Raw genomic sequence first — 23,568 nt, 5'->3', positions numbered from 1 at the left:
ACAGCCAGCCGCCGTTGTCCCGGGGGAGCAGAGAGCGAGAGCACCGAGGGTTGCAGTCATGTCGACAGCGGCTGCGGGGACCGGCAGGGCAGCGCACGGCGATGCGGCCCCGAAGAAGAAGAAGGGACCCGGGGCTCTGGCCACGGCCTACCTGGTCATTTATAACGTTGTTATGACAGCGGGGTACGTACGTAACGTGTTCCCTCGTGCTAACGCTGCCGTGGTGACACAGTGTGTGTGCGCGCGCCTGTGTGTGTGTGACAGACAAAATAATAAGAACGATATTTATTGGTTTTAATAAACCGTGAAATATCAGGGCTCATTAATCGGCTAATCGTAACGTAGCGTAATTATCGCTATTGGCTTGCAGCGCTGCTAGCTACAACACGCTGTGTTGTGAGATTACATTTGAACGAGGTCGACGGTTAAATCAGATTAAAGACAGACACCTGATCACCTCACAACCGGATTAACCGACTACAGCGCCGCGCCGAAACGGTCGATTAATCGACCAGGAATTGGAACATTTTGACACTTGGTTTATTAGTTTGACGATTTATGTGTGTGTTCTGAAATGTAAATATAATCTGGTTCATTGTCAGATCTGTGTTATGTGGGAGTTTAACCAGATTAACTGAAGTGACTTCAGTCTGTGGACAAAATTAGAGATTAGAGGTTGAATTAGCCACATATTTCAGAAAAATTGAGGGTGAATTTTAACCACATTTCCAAGAATTTTGTGTGTGTTTCCATCCACTGTTAAGGTAGTCAATTCATCAGATTAACCAGTAGGGGGCGCTAAAGGTGGACTGATATGTGGTTTATTTTGTGGCCGATACTGATGTTTCGACAAAATGCCAAAAAAAATCTTAGATTACATCACTTTACTCTCAGAATACTGTGGAAAAAGTCTCAACTCTGAGATTAAATTTGGAATGAGATTAAAATGAGGAATTTCATACATATTGGCTGAGGTTTTTGCCAATTCTACACCAAATGACTATAGTATTTAACAGCAATTCTGATCGGTTTTTGCAAACATAATCCACATAATCCACAGTTTACATGTCATCAGTCAGTGTATGAACGTATTAACAGATTAAATAATAAAAGTCAGTGTTTACGAGGTGAAAAATGGATCGTTGAGACGTCAAAATACACATTTATACGAGTAATGATCATAAATTGATTTGTGCACGCCCACGTCACCATCTCTGTGACCTACTTATGTAGATATGAAGCATTTATCGCGAACTATGAACTGAGAAATGTGTGTGTGTGTGTGTGTGTGTGTGTGTGTGTGTGTGTGTTATAACTGTTGCACAACTGAACGCTGGCTGTTTTGTTGTCGCTCAACCAGTTTGGTCACATTGTGTCCCCACTCACTGTGGACGGGTCACACAGTGTCAGCTTTGTGTGTGTGTGTGTGTGTGTGTGGGGGGGGGGGGGGGGGGGGGGGGGGTGTGGGTGTGTTACTGTATACATGCAGAAACTACACTCTTTGTTTCTGGCCCTTTTAATGAAACTCTGCCGACCTTTGACCTCTGTGTCGGCAGACAAGCAGGAAATGATGAAACTGTGTGGATTAAATTAAATTAGAGTAAAAACTTTAATCACATATGACATTTATCTGATGATTTAGCACATTAACAAATAAGTAACTGTCATTTTTCCAATATTTGTTGACAGTAAACAGTATATCGTTATATTGTCTTTAGGCTTAAATCACAGTTCCCCTAAAGCTAAATTCATTATTTATTGTCCTTTATTTACTCGATAATTGAGATTTGTTTGAATTTACCTGCTAAGACATGAGTAGTTAACAAGTTTATATGCATCAAATCTACATAGATGTGCATGTATATACTGTGTGTATAAGCATATTTACACGTGTACGGTGGCCCAGAGGTGTCAGGCCAAATGCAAAAGCCACAACACAATTATAAAGGCCACAACACAAATGCAAAAGCCACAACACAAATTCAAACACCACAACACAAATGCAAAAGCCACAACACAAATATAAAGGCCACAACACAAATTCAAACGCCACAACACAAATTCAAACACCACAACACAAATATAAAGGCCACAACACAAATGCAAAAGCCACAACGGAAGTGAACGGATACGGATGTTGACAATGTGGCAGTTAGGACTTTTGCATTTGTGTTGTGGCGTTTATATTTGTGTTGTGGCGTTTGTATTTGTGTTGTGGCGTTTATATTTGTGTTGTGGCGTTTGTATTTGTGTTGTGGCGTTTGTATTTGTGTTGTGGCGTTTATATTTGTGTTGTGGCGTTTGTATTTGTGTTGTGGCGTTTGCATTTGTGTTGTGGCGTTTGTATTTGACCCGACACCTCTGGGCCACCGTACACGTGTGTGTATAACATAAATCTATAACACAATATAGACATTTAGAGCTGTAATCTCTTTAACGTGCTGTATTAAAACATCTATTATTCAGTAAAATTCACAATTATTCCTCTCGTCCATCTGTTAAATAACCAAATTAGAGACTATGTTTGAAAAAAGTGACATTTAAACATTAAAAACATTGCATTAAAACCTTAAAAAATAAAATATCAGAGGATTTTCCCTCCCCATTTAATTGTATCTATAATCTTAACTGTGTGTAAAGTCCAATAATCTGTGCCCTGAGTGAAGCCTCGGCGTTAATCTGAGGTGTGTGTGTGTGTGCAGGTGGCTGGTGATCGCCGTGGGTTTGGCTCGAGCGTACGTGGCCAGAGGAAGTTACCACGGTCTGTTTTACTCCATCGAGAAACCGCTCAAGTTCTTCCAGACTGGAGCTTTACTGGAGGTGAGATTAACGCAGACTGAGATTAACACATCACCACTGTATATATTTAATTTAACTCATGAAACATACGTTTGTATTTACTTGGAAGAGGCAGCGTCTCTAAATAGAAGCCATTTCCTGTTTCCTCTAACACAAATCTCACGAGATTATCTATCCCACGATAATCTGTCAGATTAATCTGATCATTTGTAACGTTTAATAACTCACTTTTCTTCTTTTCACAGATCCTTCACTGTGCTGTCGGTGAGTCTCGGCACAATTATTATTATGGGATTAAACTTCCTCAGATTTAATATTCCATGACTTTAAATGTCCAGTGTGTTTTATAATCTTAATTTCATAAGGTTAGAATCATTTGTTTTTTTTATTATATTACACGCTGGGTTTGTTTAATCTGATTTATTCCTTTAAGTTTACACCAGAAGAATATATAAAAAAAATGTGATTTCTGGGGTTATTTGAAAACCTGGTGTTTTAATCCGTTTTTTAATCTCAGGGATCGTCCCGTCCTCTGTGGTCCTGACCGGATTCCAGGTCCTGTCCCGGGTTTTCCTGACCTGGGCCGTGACTCACAGCGTCAGAGAGGTGAGGACACGTTCGTTTAACCCTCATCATCATCATCATCGTCATCGTGATTATCTTTAACGATTATGACGCCGTGTCCACGGCTACTTCCTGTTTGAACCTCATTTACCGTTTGTTCGTAGATCGGAGAACGAGTTTTTAACGTGTAAGTAACGTCGGACGTTTGCAGGGTTTTTAAAAAAAACGTGTGTTTGTTGTTGACGCTCGGGCTTTTTACTCAAGCTATTCTTTACTAAATTAGAGCATGTGTTTGATGATAATATGACGCAGAATTATTCAATTCTAATTCTACGCTAGTTTTCCGTGTTGATAAACGTGACAGTTTATTACAGCATTATACACATCATTGATTAAATGGAGGATCCGTTGAGTAAGAACCAGTGACATCTAGTGGTGAGACTGCACATTGCATTAAAGCTGAGGGCAGCAGCTAACGGGGATGCATTCAATGACCCTGGTAAAATCAAACATCGCCTACTATTGTGATAATCAGTCATTTTGAGAGGTTTTTCAGCTCCTTAAATGTGAAAGTTTAGACATTTGAGAGTTTGGGAAACAGCGCCCTCTGTCTCTGTGAGTGTGCGTTGATTGCTAACGTCGTATTTGCATCAGTTTTTTTTTTTTTTAATCTAACACCTGAGGATGGCGGTGACCTGTGGTGTCTGCAGTGTCTGACCTCAAACCGCATGATTCTTTTCCAGCAGCATGAGTCGAGGACACGTGTCCTCCCGTAACGTACGTGTCGTTTTTATTGTCTTTTAATTTTTTTTTAAAAAGTTTGCGTCTTTTTTCCGCGCAGGTGCAGAGCGAGGACAGCGTCCTGCTCTTCGTGACGGCATGGACCGTCACAGAAATCATCCGCTACTCCTTCTACACCTTCAGCCTCCTCAACCACCTGCCGTACCTCATCAAGTGGGCGAGGTACGACGAGACTCCTCCCCCTTCCTTCCTCCCTCCCTCCCTCCCATCTCGCTAGGGGTTAGCGAACGTATGACGTGTCCTCGCTAAGGCTACGTTTACGCGACGGCGATCTGAACAGAAATACGCAAAAGTGGCGTCGTGTCGTCACTTTTTATTCCCGCGTTTAGACGAGCGTTTTCGGTAGGAAATGTGCGTGGGTATGCATGCCAGGCGGCTAGGTGGCGCTGTGATAAGCTATCACAACAACACCGCCATGTCTGAGCGCATGCATAGAATCTTCCTTCTTCTCTTATCCGCGCCGCGAAAACCAAAACACGGCTAGCGCCTCTAAAACAGTAGTATATAGTAGACGGAAATACTACGTATTCACGTTTCAAGCTACGTTTTCACGTTTCAAGCTACGTATTCACGGTTTCAAGCTACGTATTCACGTTTTCAAGCTACGTATTCACGTTTCAAGCTACGTATTCACGTTTCAAGCTACGTATTCACGTTTCAAGCTACGTATTCACGTTTTCAAGCTACGTATTCACGTTTCAAGCTACGTATTCACGTTCCAAGCTACGTATTCACGTTTTCCACTCTGGGGGGCAGTTTCATATTTTTGCGTTTTTTAAGCCCCAGAAACGCCGCTACCGTCTACGCAGATTTTCCTCCCAAATACGCTAAATGCGGAATAGAAAGTGAAGACGCGACGCCACTTTTGCGTCTTCTGTTCACACCGTCGTCATGTAAACGTAGCCTTTGCGAGGACACGTCACACATTCCCTAACCGCCGTCTAAACGACAGGCACTTCCGATCAAATGTTTTGTCGTTTTTAGCCGCTAGCGTCCTCAGATCTAAAACCGTGTGTTGCAGATACACCTTCTTCATCGTGCTCTATCCCATGGGAGTGACGGGCGAGCTGCTGACCATCTACGCCGCGCTGCCGTACGTTCAGAAGACCGGACTCTACTCCATCACTCTGCCCAACAAGTACAACTTCTCCTTCGACTACCACTCCTTCCTCGTCCTCGTCATGCTCTCGTACATCCCCCGTAAGTTTTCTTTGAATGATGTCTTTGTTCTACGGAGGAAAGAAACCAGGAAATATTCACATTTAAACTCTTAAACCGCTGTTTTTCAGGCGCAAATATTCACAGTTTAGTGTTAAAATGTTGAAATTAAACCAGCTCTCAGCCCAGTTTCTTGGCATTTCCCAACTTTTTATTTATATTCCCTGGTTTCTCTGCTCCATTAATAAACAAACAAACATTACAACTTCACTCATTTTGGTTTGTGGACAAAAACAAGACATTTGAGAACATCATTTAGAGGTTTTTCAACCTTTTATAAACTGTGAAATCATAGTTTTGAGTGTTTTAAACCCCGTGTTTTTGACGTTTCTCTTCGTCTTGTTTCGCGTCCAGTTTTCCCGCAGCTCTACTTCCACATGGTCCGACAGAGGAAGAAGGTTCTGGGTCACATAGAGGACTACAGCAAAGTGGAGTGAGCGCCTGCGGCGTCTTCTCACACACACACACACACACACTACACAAAACTACACACACAAAAACAAGTGAAAAAAGAAACCAAAACAACCAGAGGAAAGACGAGGATCAACAACAACATCAGCAGCGTGATTTTTGCTGTTTTTTAATTTTGATTTAACTCTTTGAGAGATTTAAAAGATGCACTGAGCGATCGTTTTGTTTTCCCCGCAGGGCGTCTTTGTGTTTTTGTTTGTTTTTCATTCATTTCCGGCTCAGAGTTTGACGACATTCCTGATTTACTTAAATAAACTGTTTCCATTTTGTTCTCACGTTTGTGTTTTTTTATCTGTTTTTCACTTTCTAAGCTTTCTTTTTGACTTTATTCAGTTTTGTCCTTTTTGTTTCGTTGTTTGTTGAAGAAAGCGGTCGATCGGAGGTCTCAAACTCGCGGCTCGTGGGCCACATGTGGTCCGCTAATCGGTTAAATGCGGCCCAAAAAATTTAAATCATGTTATATAACTAAACCAGGACAAAATATCCATATATTATAAATAATATAATAGAAAATATTATATTAAAGATAGTAAACTAATATTTTTCCTCCAACTATCACCACAAGGTGGCAGCAGAAGTGATGAAATTTACAAGGTTTCACGATAATGATACCGTTGAATATTTCAATAGCATCTTGGCTCGAAATGCTAACCCCTTTATTAAATGTATTACATTCACATGTTTTTGCTATTTTTTTTTAAATATAGTTATTTTGCCTCATTCACATGCTTTTATTGTGAAGTATACATCACTCTGTGGCAAAACAAACGCTTTTACTTTGTAATTCTGTGAAATATCAGATAACAGAACTGAACGTTTCAATACTTATTCCAGAACACGACGACGATGATGATTAATCGTCAGTAGCAGCAGATTAAAATAATCTTTAGACAAAACCATGTAGCCCAGATTATGTCATAGTCTGTCGTAGATTATTGTCGTTAGAGGATTTTATTTTGCAGACTAAAATAATGGTTTATTATTTAAAAATGTGAGAAACGGTTGCGTTTTTGAGGTGAATTTACTAATGTTTAGTGCAAAAAGTACCTTTAATTATTATTATTATTTATTACCTCAAGCAAGGAAGTGATGTTTTAACAGATTTTTAAAAAACTTAATAAAAAAAGACAGGGTTTGAGCAAAGATAACAGACTGGTTTAGCTCTAACACTTGATTCAATTGATCTGCAAATGTCTGACCACTAGAGGGCAGCGGTGTTCAACTAAAGAACAAAGACCAGCTTTGGTGGGAAATGATTTAATTCTCAAAAGTCAGTTTAAGAACCGTGATGAAATAAACGATGAACAAAAGTTATAGTTATTATATTTCTTTATGTTAATTTACTTTTAAAAAGACTGGTAATTGGAAATATTTACTAATTTGGGTAAACTGACTCCTGTGTTTTTGCTCCATAATCCTGAATCTCTTAATCTTAATCTCTTTCATTCTGTAGCAAACACCAACATGATTATTATTATTGTTGTTGTTGTTGACGACTGTTTGTTGAGCATGATTCTGGACTCTTGTTCATGAAACTGCATGACAGTTGAAATCATGGATGCCTGGAAAAATGATGATGATGTGTTTTAAAAAAAAATACAAAAGCATGGCTTCTCCACAAAAGGCTCTGCTAAATAAAAGTTTTGATACAAATGTTTTGCATGAGGCAGCAGACTTTTGTACAAGTGTGAACGATGACGATATTATATATTTACAATAAACCTGTGACATGGGAAGAATATTCACTATTTTTATTTGATACAAACTGACGAGATTTATATTTAGATCCTCACTGGGGCGTCTAAATTGCCACAATATCTGTAATCTGGATGATACTCAGTACGTTGGTAGCGTGTCTGATCCTGTGTACGCGTACCAAATGTCATTCAAATCTGACCAGTTTTGACCGAGATATTTAATTTTGTTTGGCAGTTTTGCCCATTGAAAAAGAATGGGATTTCGTGAAAGTTTGATCCTGTTTTGTGACGTCATCAGTGGGTCGATCCTTACCAAAATTGAATGGGAACATACTTGGGTGATCACCTACCCATCACAAAAATTTCACATTGATTCGTGAAAAAAAAAAAAAAAACGCAGACAGGAAGTTGCTAACACAAAGACACATTTACAGAGGTTTTGTCGCCACTAAAAAAAAGCTGTTTCAATCCATACAAATTGTTTCTAGACTCATAGCAAACCAGTTTAATTTAAAGTTCTAGAGGCTAAAACGTGTTTTTGAAAAGCTACAGAGTCCTTTTATCCACCCAATACTTTTAACATTTAATCTGTGAAGAGCAAAGAAACTTTCACCTACCTTTAAAACCTCACACTGATGGACCTCAGATCTCAGCTGTGGGAGAAGAACTCAGGTGCAACCAATGTCTCCTGATCATCAAGAAAACATGTGACCTTCAAATAATCTGGATTTAAGTTCTCGTCCACACTTTGGTTTGGAAATTGTTCAAATTTGAGGGTTTCACTTACTAAAAAACAACCCTGTCCACAAGTTCTGAAAAACATCTTTATCTAAATCTAAACAGGTTTTTTTGTCTAGAGGACAAGGAGACAGAGAGCTTACTGCCACCTAGTGGACGGAGGCTGAAATACAACACAAAATCACTTTCGTAAAAGATTGACTGCTACCAAAACACAGAAAATAAATGAAGCCTCAGGACAAGTTATTTCAAAATAAGACGACTGCAACACGACTAAACGACCTTAACAACTCCTTTATTACAGTTCACGAGGAAACTATAAAAAAAACGTTGTAAATACAGCAACGTGATTACGGCTCAGCGAAGTCGGTGTCGTTGTGTGGATGCGCTAAAGTCGCATTAAAGGCCGTGTACTGTAGCTGAAAACCTCCGGACGTGACCGAAGCGTCGGTGAGGAACTTCAGCGTCGCCACGTTTCCTGGGAAACACGGAAAAAAACTGTCAGCGTCACGGCGACTCACAAACATTCAAATAACCGCGTACGCAGACGATCTCACCTGTGGTGACGATGTCTTCAGGTAAATAATCCCCACAGAATCTGTCAAGAAAAACAGTTTCAGTCACAGATTCAGATTAAATTTAGATTTTTTTCAATCAAATTCTGTCGCCCTCACCTGCCAACGAAGCCCGAGATGTCGTCGTAGCTGTCGTAAACCTCCAGGTAATCGGCGAGACACGACACGTCGTCCTCCACGTCAAACTCCAGGAAGCGCAGGTGGACTCTCTGACCGAGGCGGGCGCGGATGTGCCAGTAACAGATCTGCTCGTTCTGGTATTCTTCAGGGAAACCGGGAGACTGAATGATCTTCTGCTGCTCCGTCAGAGTTCCACCACACTCCTTCGCTGCGAGACACACGAGCGAAGTCATGGAGTTAGTTATTATTATTTTTAAAAAAGTCACTCAGTTGTTTAGTTTGTAGTGGACTTAAACACGAGGAAGAGTTTCATCCACTAGCTAGGCCATTCAGGCAATAGCTAACACACTCACTCATCCACTCGCTAGGCCACTCACAAGCTAATTCAACAACTAGTTATCCCACTCACCCAATTACAAGCTAGCACACTCACTCATCCACTAGCTAGGCCACTCACAAGCTAACTCAACAACTAGTTATCCCACTCACCCAATTACAAGCTAGCACACTCACTCATCCACTAGCTAGGCCACTCACAAGCTAACTCAACAACTAGTTATCCCACTCACCCAATTACAAGCTAACACACTAACTCATCCACTAGCTAGGCCACTCACAAGCTAATTCAACAACTAGTTATCCCACTCACCCAATTACAAGCTAGCACACTCACTCATCCACTCGCTAGGCCACTCACAAGCTAACTCACCAACTCACTAGGCCACTCACAAGCTAACTCTCCAACTCACTAGGCCACTCACAAGCTAACTCACCAACTACTTATCCCAATCACCCAATTACAGGCTAGCACACTCACTCATCCACTAGTTAGGCCACTCACTCAATAGTTAACACACGCATCCACTAGCTAGTTCACTAACAAGCTAACTCAACAACTAGTTATCCCACTCACCCAATTACAAGCTAACACACTTACTCATCCACTAGTTAGGCCACTCACTAATTAGCTAACAAACTCACTCATCCACTAGTTATCCCACTCACCCAATTACAAGCTAACACACTTACTCATCCACTAGTTAGGCCACTCACTAACTAGCTAACAAACTCACTCATCCACTAGCTAGGCCACTCACAAGCTAACTCACCAACTAGTTATCCCACTCACCCAATTACAAGCTAACACTCACTCATTCACTAGTTAGGCCACTCGCTAACTAGCTAACACACTCACTCATCCACTAGCTAGGCCACTCACTAGCTAACTCACTGACTGGCTAGGCCACTCACTCACAAGCTAACACACTCACTGTTTTCTCATTGACGTCATTAAATCTGCTGCATCTTTACTTTATTTACTCATGAAGGTTTATATAAAGTCATAGCAAACATAAACACGTCCTCGTACTAATGTACTGTACATTTTACAAACATAAAACACATGATGCCCCTGTGTGTTTATACGTATATACTTATATGAAAAGCACACATTTCACATTAGAGCAGTAATAAAGTCAAAGAACCCCCTGCCGTGTTTTCCTTCCTGTGGTGAAACTGCTCATGGGAAATGTTAGTGTGTGAGCGCTGGATCATTCTGCTGAGTAAGACAAACCACAAACACATGGGGGTGGGGGAGTCCACTGACAATGACATCAAACAGGTTATTATTGTTTCTTTTTCTCCTTTAGTATCCCTTAACTTAATCAATATTGAATTAAACTGGAAATCAAGTCAAATCAAAACCATGTGAATTTGAATGAAACTGATCCAGTAAATCTGCGGTTGTCGTCGTACGCCGATGACGCTGTGATGTTTTTGTCATTACGACTCACTTATCACTCACTCATTCCACCAACACCTTTATCCACACTGATGCTCTCATTTCCTGCCTCAGGGTTATTCTTAGTCTGACTGTGATAATCCACAGAGTCCTGGTTCTCACTGAGGTTCTTCGTGTTTGACCGAGAACAAACAAACAGCTCCTGAGTCTGTGGAGCTTCAAGAAGATAAAGTGTAAACAATGAGGACGTCAGTGTGGACTCACTGTGAGGATTGTAGCAGTAAACGTCCCATCTCTCGTTTTTGTTCAGTCTGTATCCGTAGTCCACGATGCCGATCTTCCCGAAGCCGCAGTGAGCTCCGGGTTTGACGATGGGGTAACCGACGCGACCTTTGTCGAACCATCCGGCCGAACACACGTGGAAACCTGAACATGAAAGACAAGAAAACATCTGTTTCACTCAAGGACGCAATTAACATAATAAGCCTTTTTTTTTTCCTTAAACAAAAACAGATCTGGACTTTGTCCACGGACACAAATCCAGATGCGAGAACTTAATAACATATTGCAAAGCTTCATTTTGCTGCCAAGTGAAGTGGAACTGAGAAACTACGGTGGCCTTCATGTAGCATACAGTTTTGTCCCTTCTGGGCTACTGTACAAACAAAACATCATTTTAAAGACTGTATTCAATACATTTGGACAGATTCCGTACACGGAACCTTTAAAACGGGATCTGTGACTGTCGGAAAAGCTAGCAATAGCATGCTAGGCACTTTCTCTGCCCTTTTTGTGACTTGCTAACTCAAGCTAACTCCTGGCTGTCATCTCTTAGCTTCAGCTAAATGTGTCTCAGAGTGAAACGGTTGATCGCGTTCGTGTGTGGAACTTTTGTCGGACTTCCGGATTTCCGGCGGATGTATTTCATGCTAACAGTGTTGGCGGTTTCAGCGGTTTATCGACACTCTGGCAAACTAACGGCAAATTTTGCACGACACGAGGGTTTCGCATGCTACGTCATCAATCTGGAAGGCGGCCATTTTGGATTGGACAGAAAATACAGTAAACAACACGACCAAAGTTAACCAACGTTGCTCAAAACGGTCAATTATTGCTGTGTTTTTTGCTGCACTAATCGTTTCGGACCAAGAAAAACATTTGTATTGCTACAGATTGCTTAATGTTCTGTCCTACGCTTGAGTTTATTTATGATTTTGTTGACCAACTCATTCTCCCAGAACATTTTTGGCATCTAAACGTAGATTACCATCTCGCCAAGACAAGAAAGTCTTTCCTTTGAATCGTACGCCTCTGAGGAGTAAAATACCCTAAAATACAGTCAGTTTCTGTTAATCTCAGTTGTTGTTTCAGGGCTCTGGTGTCGGGTTACGTTACAGCAGACTGATCCAGATGAACCGCAGACCTCCTCAGAGGAAACTCAGCTGGGAGACTCAGAAATCGCTAACTCATGCCTGGACTCGGTCTGCGCTGCGTGGGAAACGCTTTTTTAAAAAGGTGTTAACAGACGTTCACTGGTGTCCTGAGACCAGACCACAGACCACCGTGACCTTTGACCTGTGGACGTGTTTCTCTGGTCGTTGTGTTAAAAGCATTCCACAGAGCTGTGTCGTTCACGGGAGAAAGGAAAGACAAACACGGACAAACACATGAATGATGTCCGCCGTATATCTGCTGCTGTCTCAGCGTATATATGTCAGAACCTATTTTGTCCGTACGTGGCCTTGGCCTCTTTATACGTCAGCTGGTATAGTCCTTTACGGGATTCTTTTTACGGGAAACTTTTTAAACCTGTAAACTGTGTAAATGTTTTAAACCTGTAAACTGTGTAAACCTTTTAAACCCATAAACTGTGTACATTTTTTAAACCTGTAAACTTTGTTGTGTAAACTTGTAAACTTTGTAAACGGTGTAAACTTTTTAAACCTGTAAACTGTGTAAACTTTTTAAACCCGTAAACTGTGTAAACCTGTAAACTGTGTAAACTTTTTAAACCCGTAAACTCTGTAAACTTTTTAAACCTGTAAACTTTGTTGTGTAAACTTGTAAACTTTGACAACTTTGTAAACTGTGTAAATTTTTTAAACTTGTAAACTGTGTAAACCTTTTAAACCCGTAAACTGTGTACATTTTTTAACCTGTAAACTGTGTAAACTTTTTAAACCTGTAAACTGTGTAAACTTGTAAACTTTGCCAACTTTGTTGTGTAAACTTGTAAACTTTGCCAACTTTGTAAACTGTGTAAACGTTTTCAACCTGTAAACTGTGTAAACTTTGTTGTGCAAAATGTGCCAACTTTGTAAACTGTGTAAACATGTAAACTTTCCAAACTTGTAAAGTTTGTAGATTTCAAAAAAATTAACATAATTTAAAAAAAAACCGGAGTATTTGTGTCAGACCTATTTTGCGAGCGGCCTCCAGTTGTCCGTACGTGGCCAGCGCTCCTCCCTCGTATTTGCACACGGCCTTGGCCTCTTTATACGTCAGCTGGTATCGTCCTTTACGGGATTCCCGGTGGTAAACTCCAGCTGCTTGTTCTGTCACGGGAGAGAAAACAGAGAATATACGACAACTCAAGAGTTTGCTTTATCTGCTGCTACAGGAACAGCTTTTTAGCCCTCTAGGGGTCGCCACAGCCACAGCAGAAACACCTTGGTAGATATTTTTCACGTCAGTTTAGAATGTGAGGATAGCTGCCGGGATTCAAACCAGCAACCCTCCAGTTACAAGCCAAGTTCCCTCTCCACTAGAAGAAAATAACACGTAGATACAGAATGCTACAATATGCGAACTTGAGCACGAAAAGAAGTTGCGAAATTTTGGCTAAAAATTGGTGTAAATAACTTGTGGAATAGATCGGAATAAACAAGTTTTTGTTTTTGTTGCCAGTCCAGGAGTCGTCACAGCGGATTTGGGGAAGATTGCAGGGACTCAAACTAGCAACCTTCTGGTCACAAGCCAAGTTTTATCGCAGCTAAATACAAAACGAAAACAATGTAAAAAAATCTGATGAGTTTTTTTGATGACTGCGAACGCACCATAAAAACACGGGGAAATCATGCTAATTAATTAGCTAAAGTATGAAAATCGCGTTTGTCACGTCTGTTACGTCTGTTAAATATGAACTGAAATAAAAATCATTCATTCACAACATGCTACAACAAAAAACTGGACGACATGAGCTGCAACTTCTTGATTTTGATCACCCCCTGGTGGTGGGAGGCAGTATAGGTAATGAGCCCCGTCTCCTCCATGCTAAACAAATGGGACAAAAGCCAAACTGAAAAGTCAAAGGACAACAAATCCTGCCCTAAACATTACTTTATACTTTAGAAAAGTACTTTTATTCATTATTTATTTGGACCCTGATCTTTGTGGTTGAATGTCAGAGTTAATCTGCCACACCTACAGTAAACCTACCATAAACTAACCATAAACTAACCAGAGTTAATAAAACCTGAGTAAATGAGGCTGTTGTTCTAAAAACACAAAGACTGAGTTTGTTTGTTTATATTTCACTAGAAACAGAAGCTTTTACATCATAAATGATGTCATTTTTGCTTCAACACTGTTTATATTTGAATTAATCTCGTTTTCTGTTGAAAATGAAAGTCACTTCCTCTGGGATCAATAAATATATTTATGAGTCTGACTTTTCATCTCCTGTCACTTCAGTCTAATCATCGACATCATTCAGATTTAGAGGAAACAAACGAGTTCATTATAATGATGTATTTTATTCTCTTGAGTCCTTTTCAGTCACATCAACATCTTTAATCCTCACAGATTGAGGTCAAATTAATTATCTGAATTCCAAGTGGAACAAATGATTTGAGGCGACAGCCGCGGAACAAAGAGAGTTTAACCCCTTAAGGACTCACCCAGCCATATGGAATTATGGAATATTCCGTTAGCGTAGCTCCAAGCCTGCGCCTCCTTCAGCAGGAGCCCGAGTGTCCAGAGGAGACAGAGGAGCTGCATCCTGGTCCTGCAGCTGTTCTTCTTCTCCAGATGTTTCCACAGGAGCAGACTCCTCTGCTGCAGCCCAGGCTGCTGCCTTTAAGTACCACACACACACACACACACACACACACACACACACACACACACACACACACACACACACACACACACACACACACACACAGAGGAGGAGGTGACTGACTGAACACTGTTACTCACCGAGAAAGTGAGTGTTCACTCATTCACTACAACGTTGTACTGTAAATCTATAAATGCATCATTTACCTGGAAGATAAAAGATGTAGAAGTCATTCAAATACTTACTTAAATGAGCTTGTTGTGGGGAGATTAGAGGCCGTCTCTACTGCCCCCTACTGTCTGTACTGCTGTGTTGCGAGCTCGTATCGCTGGAAGCGGCTCGTCCATACAGATTTTTACATGGGTCATCGCATCGATTAGCGTCTTATAGCTTCTAGATCTAGACGCTAATAGACACATCAAATTACGCCCAGTCAGTGCTAATAATGCGTCTGTGCATTGACTTTGTAAACTTTGTAAGCTTGTAAATTTTGAAATTTGGTCATGTTTGGAAACTGTGTAAACTTGTAAACTCTGTCAACTTTGTTAACCTGTAAACTTTGTAAAAAAGTGTAAACTTTTCAAACTTTATAAACCGTGTAAACTTTGTAAACTTGTAAGTTGTGTAAACTGTTCAAACCTGTAAACTGTGTAAACTTTGTAAACTTGTAAGTCTTGTAAACTTTTCAAACCTGTAAACTTTACAAACTTTGTAAACTTTGAACGTGTACGTTTTGTAAACTTTTTAAACCTGTAAACTTTATAAACTTTGTAAACTTTGTAAACTTGTACGTTTTGTAAGTTTTGTAAACTTTTTAAACCTGTAAACTTTATAAACTTAGTAAACGTGTAAGCTTTGTAAACTTTTTAAACCTGTAAACTTTGTAAACTGTGTCAACTTTTTAAACCTGTACTCTGTAAATTGTGTAAACTGTGTAAACCTTTTAAACCTGTTCTTTGTAAACTGTGTAAACTTTTTTAACCTGTTCTTTGTAAACTGTGTACACTTGTAAACTTTGGAAACTGTGTAAACTTGTAAAGTTTGTAGACTTCAAAAAATTTACATAATTTAGCTTTATCTTCTTTTTATTTCCATGTTGTTTTGTTGTTGTTTTCTCCTCCTTTTTTCATTATTTTAATGTCATTGTCATTAGAAAGATTTGTTTTATCCGTTTCATTTGTAAGTCTTACACAAGTCTTTAAAACAAACATCTGCACAAACACGTGCTTCGTTTACATGACGTGTGAGAAAAAAAAAAACCTGAGTATTTGTGTTAGACCGACACTGATGTGACGTAAACACTGAAGCTGTGGGAGACACCTAACATCTGGAAAAACCTCCCTGTGAGACACACACACACACACACACACACACACACACACACACACACACACACACACACACACTGTTGAGTAACTGCAGAAAGTTTCTCTGCAGGAGGACAAAAAACCACACTTTTAAAATACACAAAAAAAACAGAAATTTCAACAGAAAATCTACTAAATTGGTAAAAATTGGTTTGTTTTTAATGTTCTGTTTTTCATTGTTGTTTTGTTTATTTTTTGCCATTAAACAAAATGTGTGCGTGACTCTCGAAGGTTTTTGCTAAACTTCCCATGGAAAAATGACTTAGCGGTGTTTTAAATGTAATAAACGTGGAACGATATTCTTATTCTTGGATGTTTTATTTTGTCCACAATTGGAAATTATATATATATATATATATATATATATATATCAGTATACTGTATATAGCTTCAAAGAACCGGAAAATGCTAACCTCAGCTCACAGCACTTCTCACATTAACTGATACTAGCTTTTTGCTTATATTCCCCACACGTACCGATGTTAGCTTTTTTGCTAGCATTTCTCAGATTAGCTGAAACCAGCTTTTTTGCTAGAATTTCTCACATTAACTGATACTAGCTTTTTTGCTTAAATTCCCCACACGTACCGATGTTAGCTTTTTTGCTAGCATTTCTCACATTAACTGAAACTAGCATTTCTCACATTATTTAGTCCACAATTGGAAATTATTCGGTTTTAATCATTTCTTTGTCAAATGGAGCAAAAATGTATACATATATACATATATATATATATATGAATATATATCAGTATACTGTATATAGCTTCAAAGAACCGGAAAATGCTAACCTCCCATCACAGGAAAAGATGATTAACTCTTTTGTGTAATTAGAAGTAAAAAAGCCCAATTTGTGATTCATGTTTTCTCAGAATCATGGGTTACACGCACACGAACACACGCACACGCACGCACACACACACACACGCACGCACGCACGCACGCACACACACACACACACACACACACACACACACACACACACACACACACACACACACACACACACACACACACACACACACACACACACACACACACACACACAGAGGGGGTAAAACGCTGCTGAATTGGATCCAGATTTGGGAGGAAATGACTCTCTCTCTCTCTCTCTCTCTCTCTCTCTCTCTCTCTCTATCTCTCTCCTGTGGAAACTTTATCTTGAAACATTGTGACATGATTGTTGTTACATTATTACAAATGTTTCCATGTGGACCACAGTGACACAACAGCAGCAGCAGCAGTTGCAGCAGTAAACGTCACATTAAAGTCGTCTGTGAACGATGACACAACTCAAACACAACCACAGACGTTAGTTTTACATGAAATCAGAATTAATGTAGTGATTTTTTACCCAGAATCCCCCACAACGTTAGTGTTTCCAGCAGCGGGGAAGCAACGAGAAACAGACTTTTAGACACTAAACAAAAGACTCAGCTAAAATCTACTGTGTTAGATTGAGCTGTGTCACCTATTATATATATTTAAAAGTGTTGTTTTTTGAATTCGGCTTTTAAAATTCTTTGTTTGTTCAAATCGACCTCAGCGACACAAAGTGACCACACGAGGCAGCAGTGGACCAGCAGCTCCTGTGTCCCCCTGTGAGCTAAAAACGCTGATTTTCTCTATGGGGTTTGGTGTGGGAGAGTGAGTGGTTTACAAAGTTGACGTTGTTATAACATGTTCTTAAGACATCGTAGACTTTATAAATAATAAGAATAAGTGCGTTGAACAGGATCGAATCACACTGTCCTTTAAATACAGTTTATAAACATAGACGCAGGACTCAGGACTCCAGAAAAGAGGTCAAAACTGCACAAAAGTGAATGTGAGATATTATCTCTATATTATTATTATGTGGAGCCTCCACTGAGTTAATGACAAACACAAGGTTTTTGTTTGTGACCTCCTGCTGCTGCTGCTGATGATGATGATGATGATGAAGCTCAGCTGATAAGAGCAGCAAACTTTTCCATCACACTCTTTTAAAACACAAAGTCTTGTGTAGCTTTAAAGTGGTTTGAAAATCAATATAAATAGTTTACATCAGCAGCAGAACAAATGACGCAGCTCCCTCTCCCTCTATATATATATATATATATATATATATATATATGTGTATACTGTTTAAATATTTATATTTAAGTGTATATATAAGCCCCTCCCACCACATTTAGACTTGTTTTTACCCGATGTCAACATTATGTCGCAAACTAATCATATTATACAAAATGATATGTCAAACATGTTTATGGTCTGTTTTATTCTTACTGTGTGTGTGTGTGTTCTTGTACCTGCAGCATACTGAGGACCAGTGAGGGTTTTTAACCAACAAAGTGAGGTCATTTTTTACGAGGTGAGGACATTTTGGCCGGTCCTCGCTTTGTTTTCATTGAAATCACTTCCTGAGGTCGTAAACATGTTATACTCTGTTCTGTTATGGTACAAAACCCGGTTGTAGCATTTCTCACAACTGAAACTAACTTTTTTGCTAGCATTTCTCACATTAACTGAAACTAGCTTTTTTGCTAGCATTTCTCACATTAACTGAAACTAGCTTTTTTGCTAGCATTTCTCACATTAACTGAAACTAGCTTTTTTGCTAGCATTTCTCACATTAACTGAAACTAGCTTTTTTGCTAGCATTTCTCCCATTAACTGAAACTAACTTAGTGAGGACCAGTGAGCAGGTTTTTAACCAACAAAGTGAGGTAATTTTTACGAAGTAAAGAATGATATTAGCTTTTTTGCTAGCATTTCTCACATTAACTGAAACTAGCTTTTTTGCTAGCATTTCTCACATTAACTGAAACTAGCTTTTTTGCTAGCTTTTCTCACATTAACTGAAACTAGCTTTTTTGCTAGCAATTCTCATATTAACTGAAACTAGCTTTTTTGCTAGCATTTCTCACATTAACTGAAACTAACTTAGTGAGGACCAGTGAGCAGGTTTTTAACCAACAAAGTGAGGTCATTTTTACGAAGTAAAGAATGATACTAACTTTATTGCTAGCATTTCTCACATTAACTGAAACTAGCTTTTTTGCTAGCAATTCTCATATTAACTGAAACTAGCTTTTTTGCTAGCATTTCTCACATTAACTGAAACTAACTTAGTGAGGACCAGTGAGGGTTTTTAACCAACAAAGTGAGGTCATTTTTACGAGGTGAGGACATTTTGGCCGGTCCTCGCTTAGGTCATAAACATGTTATACTCTGTTGTTTAACACAGGTCCTCAATTTGGTACAAAACCCGGTTCCACCTGCAGACATTTTATGGAACTGTACTCCAGTTTTTTTATAGATGTCATTCATGAAGTAGATATTTGTAATTGTGTTGATTTATAAAGTGGAAATGCTGGTCCTCAGTATGCGGCAAGTACAAGAATGTGTGTGTGTGTGTCCAATACCAGATGGAGAGAGGACGGACGAGTGGAGAGAGAGAAAGTGATGTGAGGAATAATAGTCTCTTTGTTTCACTGCTGTTGTTTTTTTTAATTCATATGGTCTGTTTGTTCTGACTTCCTGAAACAAGCGTCTGTCTCATTAGGACCAGGTTTTGGTCTCCATGACGACCACTGGTCCTGATGAGGTCAGTGTTTACGAGAGGAAACAAAACTATTATTGTTTCATTTGACCCTTTTTAACCAAACACATGAGCCATTATACTTGATAACAATCTCACACTCATTGTTGCCTTGTTTGAAATTAATATACTGGCGCCCCCTGGTGGTCACATCCCACACTCACAATCCACAGTGTGGTTGTGTGTGACATATCGTTCGAAGATAGTTTATAGACAGATGCTCACTCCACTTAGAAATGACACTAACCGGGCACATCACCCGTTTACCACTAGGTGGCAGCAGCACATAAAGAGAAGCAGTCTGACTGTTTCAGAGATTCAAATCAGAAACAACGTGACCGGAAATCAAATTAAATCACGTTTTTTTCCACTAAATTGTCAGTTTTTCTCTCCACAGAAACAAAGATATTTATCTGTGCTGCTTCACTTTTATGTTACCACTTAGAAAATTAGCTTAAAGTTAAATTATTGATCAGTTTAAAGGAATATAAATAAGTTTCAAAAGAGCACTCCTGATCAGAGTTTATTTGAAATTATTCATAACATTGAGCCGTCTTTTATTCTAAATTGAGGATATATTGCATTTTTTTTCTTTTAGTTTTCTTTGTTTATATCATTTTATGTTACTTCTTTCTTGTAAAAGTGGTTTTAGTCTCAGCGAAATTTTTATTATGAATTAATTAGTTTTTGATAGCATTTCTCACATGAACTGAAACTAGCTTTTTTGCTAGCATTTCTCACATTAACCGTAACTAGATTTTTTTTACTAGCATTTCTCGCATGAACTGATACTAGCTTTTTTGCTAACATTTCTCACATTAACTGAAACTAGCTTTTTTACTAGCATTTCTCACATTAACTGAAACTAGCTTTTTTTACTAGCATTTCTCACATTAACTGAAACTAGCCCTTTTGCTAGCATTTCTCACATTAACTGAAACTAGTTTTTTAACTAGCATTTCTCACATTAACTGAAACTAGCTCTTTTGCTAGCATTTCTCACATTAACTGAAACTAGCTCTTTTGCTAGCATTTCTCACATTAACTGAAACTAGCTTTTTTTACTAGCATTTCTCACATTAACTGATTCTAGCTTTTTGCTTAAATTCCCCTAATGCTAGCTTTTTTGCTAACTTATTCATGTATCACACTTACTGATTATAGCCCTTTCACCCTTAACACAATGACTTTAATTCCAAAGTTTCCAAATTTTCTGTCTAAAGTGAATCTGCTGGCTGAATGATTTTCAGTTCCACTATGTGGCGTCTCAGTCGAGCCAGAAATGCTCAGGAAAAAACACAGACTGTGGTGAGGAAATAGAAGTGGTTAAATGGAGAAAAAAGCCAAATAAAGGAAGTGAATTGTGTAAAAAAAAGTAGGACATTTAGTGGGAAGGCTGACAAAAAAACAGAAGAGAAAATACGAGGTCACGCAGCAGAGTCGACAGTTTTCTACAACGATAATCAATCCTCCGTTATTCCCTCGTACTGAGCGTCAGGTCAGTCAGCAGCTAAACAGAGAATCGACGTCTGCTTTGTCCTGATCAATACTTTAAAGGTTTGTTTTTGTCCTGTTTCCAACTCTGTCAGCCAGGATTTAAAGGAAAAGCCCAGGACATCAATCTGGGTGTGTAAGTAAATCGGTGAATTAGTAAATTGATGAAAACAAGCACTTTAAATCAGTTGCCTACATCTCTACGAGGCTAAATTCAAATTTTTAGTCTAACCCAATCAAATATACGTTTTGTTTTGCCGTTAGACAGATTTTCTGCCTAGAAACGTAACTTTATAAACTGCTCACTGTTAGCTTTTTTGCTAGCATTTCTCACATTAACTGAAACCAGCATTTTTGCTAGCATTACTCAGATTAACTGAAACTAGCATTTTTGCTAGCATTTCTCACATTAACTGAAACTAGCTTTTTTGCTAGCACTTCTCACATTAACTGAAATTAGCATTTTTGCTAGCATTACTCAGATTAACTGAAACTAGCATTTTTGCTAGCATTTCTCACATTAACTGAAACTAGCTTTTTTGCTAACACTTCTCACATTAACTGAAACAAGCTTTTTTGCTAGCATTTCTCACATTAACTGAAACTAACTTACTGAGGACCAGTGAGGGTTTTTTTTAACCAACAAAGTGAGGTCATTTTTACGAAATGAGGACATTTTGGCTGCTCCTCACTTTGTTTCCATTGAAATCACTTCCTTAGGTCGCAAACATGTTATACTCTGGTATAAGCTGCTGGTCCTACTGCTGCCCCGTGTGGTCACTTTGTGTCACCGAGGTCAATCCGAGTGAAGGATTTCAAACACAAAAGTTTACAAAGTGGCACAAACTTGAGTTTCTATTATCGCTTTTACCTGAGCTCTGTGTCTCCACAGACACGAATGAGCTGTCTGCAGGCAGACGACTCTCATCCGTTGAGGAAAGGAGGGAGGAAAGGAGGGAGGAAACCCACTCAAAGCCACAGGGAAGGAAGGAGGGAGCAGAGATTTATGAGCTCACCTCGGGCAGGAACAACAGAGCAAACACCGGCCTCACGTCACAGCTGAGGAAAGAGTGAGAGACACCGTTATGTTATGTTCACGTTCACGTACGTTCACGAGTCTCACGTCGCTAATCATGTCACGTCACCAGAGCGAGAGCGAGAGCGTGAGAAGCCGAGCGCGCAATTAAAGGATCGTCCTGCAACATCATTATCGTCATTATACGCGGGAGGGGTCAAACCACAGAGGTGTCAATTACAGGAGTGCGAGATATAAATAGTGATGGAGTCTCTGGGTCTCCAGAAGACACGGCACAGCACGGCACTCAATGGGACCTTCCTGGCTAAATAAAGGACAAAAAACATAAAAAACTAACTTAACGTAGGGCGCAAATCGCCAAAATTGAAAATGGCCGACTTCCTGTAGCGTTGAGGCCACGGTTACGGTCGACTTTTTTGTTCGTCTTGGTCTATAACGTCTTCACACCAAGTTTCGGGAAATTCGGTGGAACTCAAATTTGCCTGTTTTCACCAGAAGCGGCGCTATCGAGCCCCTGAGTCCGGGAACGATGCCAACATTGCATTTTCGTCAGACCTGAGTTTTTATGCACGTTAACTCCCTCAAAAATGACCGCAAAGCCATGGATGTAATAATAATCTGAAGGAATAATCTGAAGGATTAACAGCGATGCTAATTTGTGGGATTCGCGGCACGGAAATTGCGTAAAATTATAAAACAAGTAAAAGAATCCACTTAAGTCTTTGAGTTTGTATGTCAACTTAAACAGTGTGGACGCACCTTTACGCAAACTACGCAACTTTCACGTCTTTTTCAGGAGTTGCGTGACTCCGTCCAGTGAAATTCGCGTTACAGAATTTGCGTAAAAATAATCCGTTTTTTGGTTTAATTTGTATGTAATCTTACTGAAATTCAAAAACTCTAACTCATAGTGACTCCTCCTCCTTCCCGCTGGGACAGACAAGCTCCGCCTCTAATCTGAAGTAATAATCTGAAGGATTAACAACGATGCTAATTTGTGGGATTTGCGGTGCGTAAATTGCGTAAAAAATAATAAAACAAGTAAAATAATCCACTTAAGTCTTAGAGTCTGTATGTAAACTTTCAGTGTGGACGCACATTTACGCAAACTACGCAACTTTCACGTCTTTTTCAGGAGTTGCGTGACTCCGTCCAGTGAAATTCACGTTACAGAATTTGCACGAAATAATCTGTCTTTTGGTTTAATTTGTAGTGTAATCTCACAGGGTGAAGAAAAGAAAAAAATCCAACTCCACAGTGACTCGTCCGTCTTCCTGCTGTGACAGACAAGCTCCGCCTCT

General features: G+C 39.5%; 2 protein-coding genes across 4 annotated transcripts; one reads left to right on the top strand and one right to left on the bottom strand.

The window, feature by feature from the left end:
- Positions 1-42: 42 nt before the first annotated feature.
- Positions 43-6,064, top strand: hacd2 (3-hydroxyacyl-CoA dehydratase 2). Its single transcript, XM_083902250.1, has 7 exons — positions 43-183; positions 2,703-2,820; positions 3,045-3,063; positions 3,317-3,405; positions 4,205-4,326; positions 5,186-5,364; positions 5,737-6,064. Exons 1-7 carry the CDS (start codon positions 59-61, stop codon positions 5,817-5,819), a joined length of 735 nt encoding a protein of 244 aa, XP_083758376.1. The 5' UTR covers positions 43-58; the 3' UTR covers positions 5,820-6,064.
- Positions 6,065-8,567: 2,503 nt separating this feature from the next.
- Positions 8,568-23,564, bottom strand: tnfaip6 (tumor necrosis factor, alpha-induced protein 6). Of its 3 annotated transcripts, XM_083902124.1 has the most exons (9): positions 23,492-23,564; positions 22,103-22,290; positions 15,030-15,190; positions 14,624-14,799; positions 13,142-13,279; positions 10,989-11,150; positions 8,963-9,191; positions 8,846-8,886; positions 8,568-8,766 (listed from the first exon to the last, which is right to left on the bottom strand). In XM_083902124.1, exons 4-9 carry the CDS (start codon positions 14,721-14,723, stop codon positions 8,639-8,641), a joined length of 798 nt encoding a protein of 265 aa, XP_083758250.1. In that variant the 5' UTR covers positions 14,724-14,799; positions 15,030-15,190; positions 22,103-22,290; positions 23,492-23,564; the 3' UTR covers positions 8,568-8,638. The 3 variants fall into 3 exon arrangements, with proteins under 3 accessions (XP_083758250.1, XP_083758249.1, XP_083758251.1); XM_083902123.1 differs by lacking the exon at positions 23,492-23,564 and having other exon boundaries at positions 22,103-22,396; XM_083902125.1 differs by lacking the exons at positions 15,030-15,190; positions 23,492-23,564 and having other exon boundaries at positions 22,103-22,396.
- Between the last annotated feature and the right edge of the window lie 4 nt (positions 23,565-23,568).

Source organism: Microchirus variegatus, assembly GCF_963457635.1.
Source record: "Microchirus variegatus genome assembly, chromosome: 16".
NCBI lineage: Eukaryota > Metazoa > Chordata > Actinopteri > Pleuronectiformes > Soleidae > Microchirus > Microchirus variegatus.
This window is presented reverse-complemented; position numbering and strand designations above follow the sequence as displayed.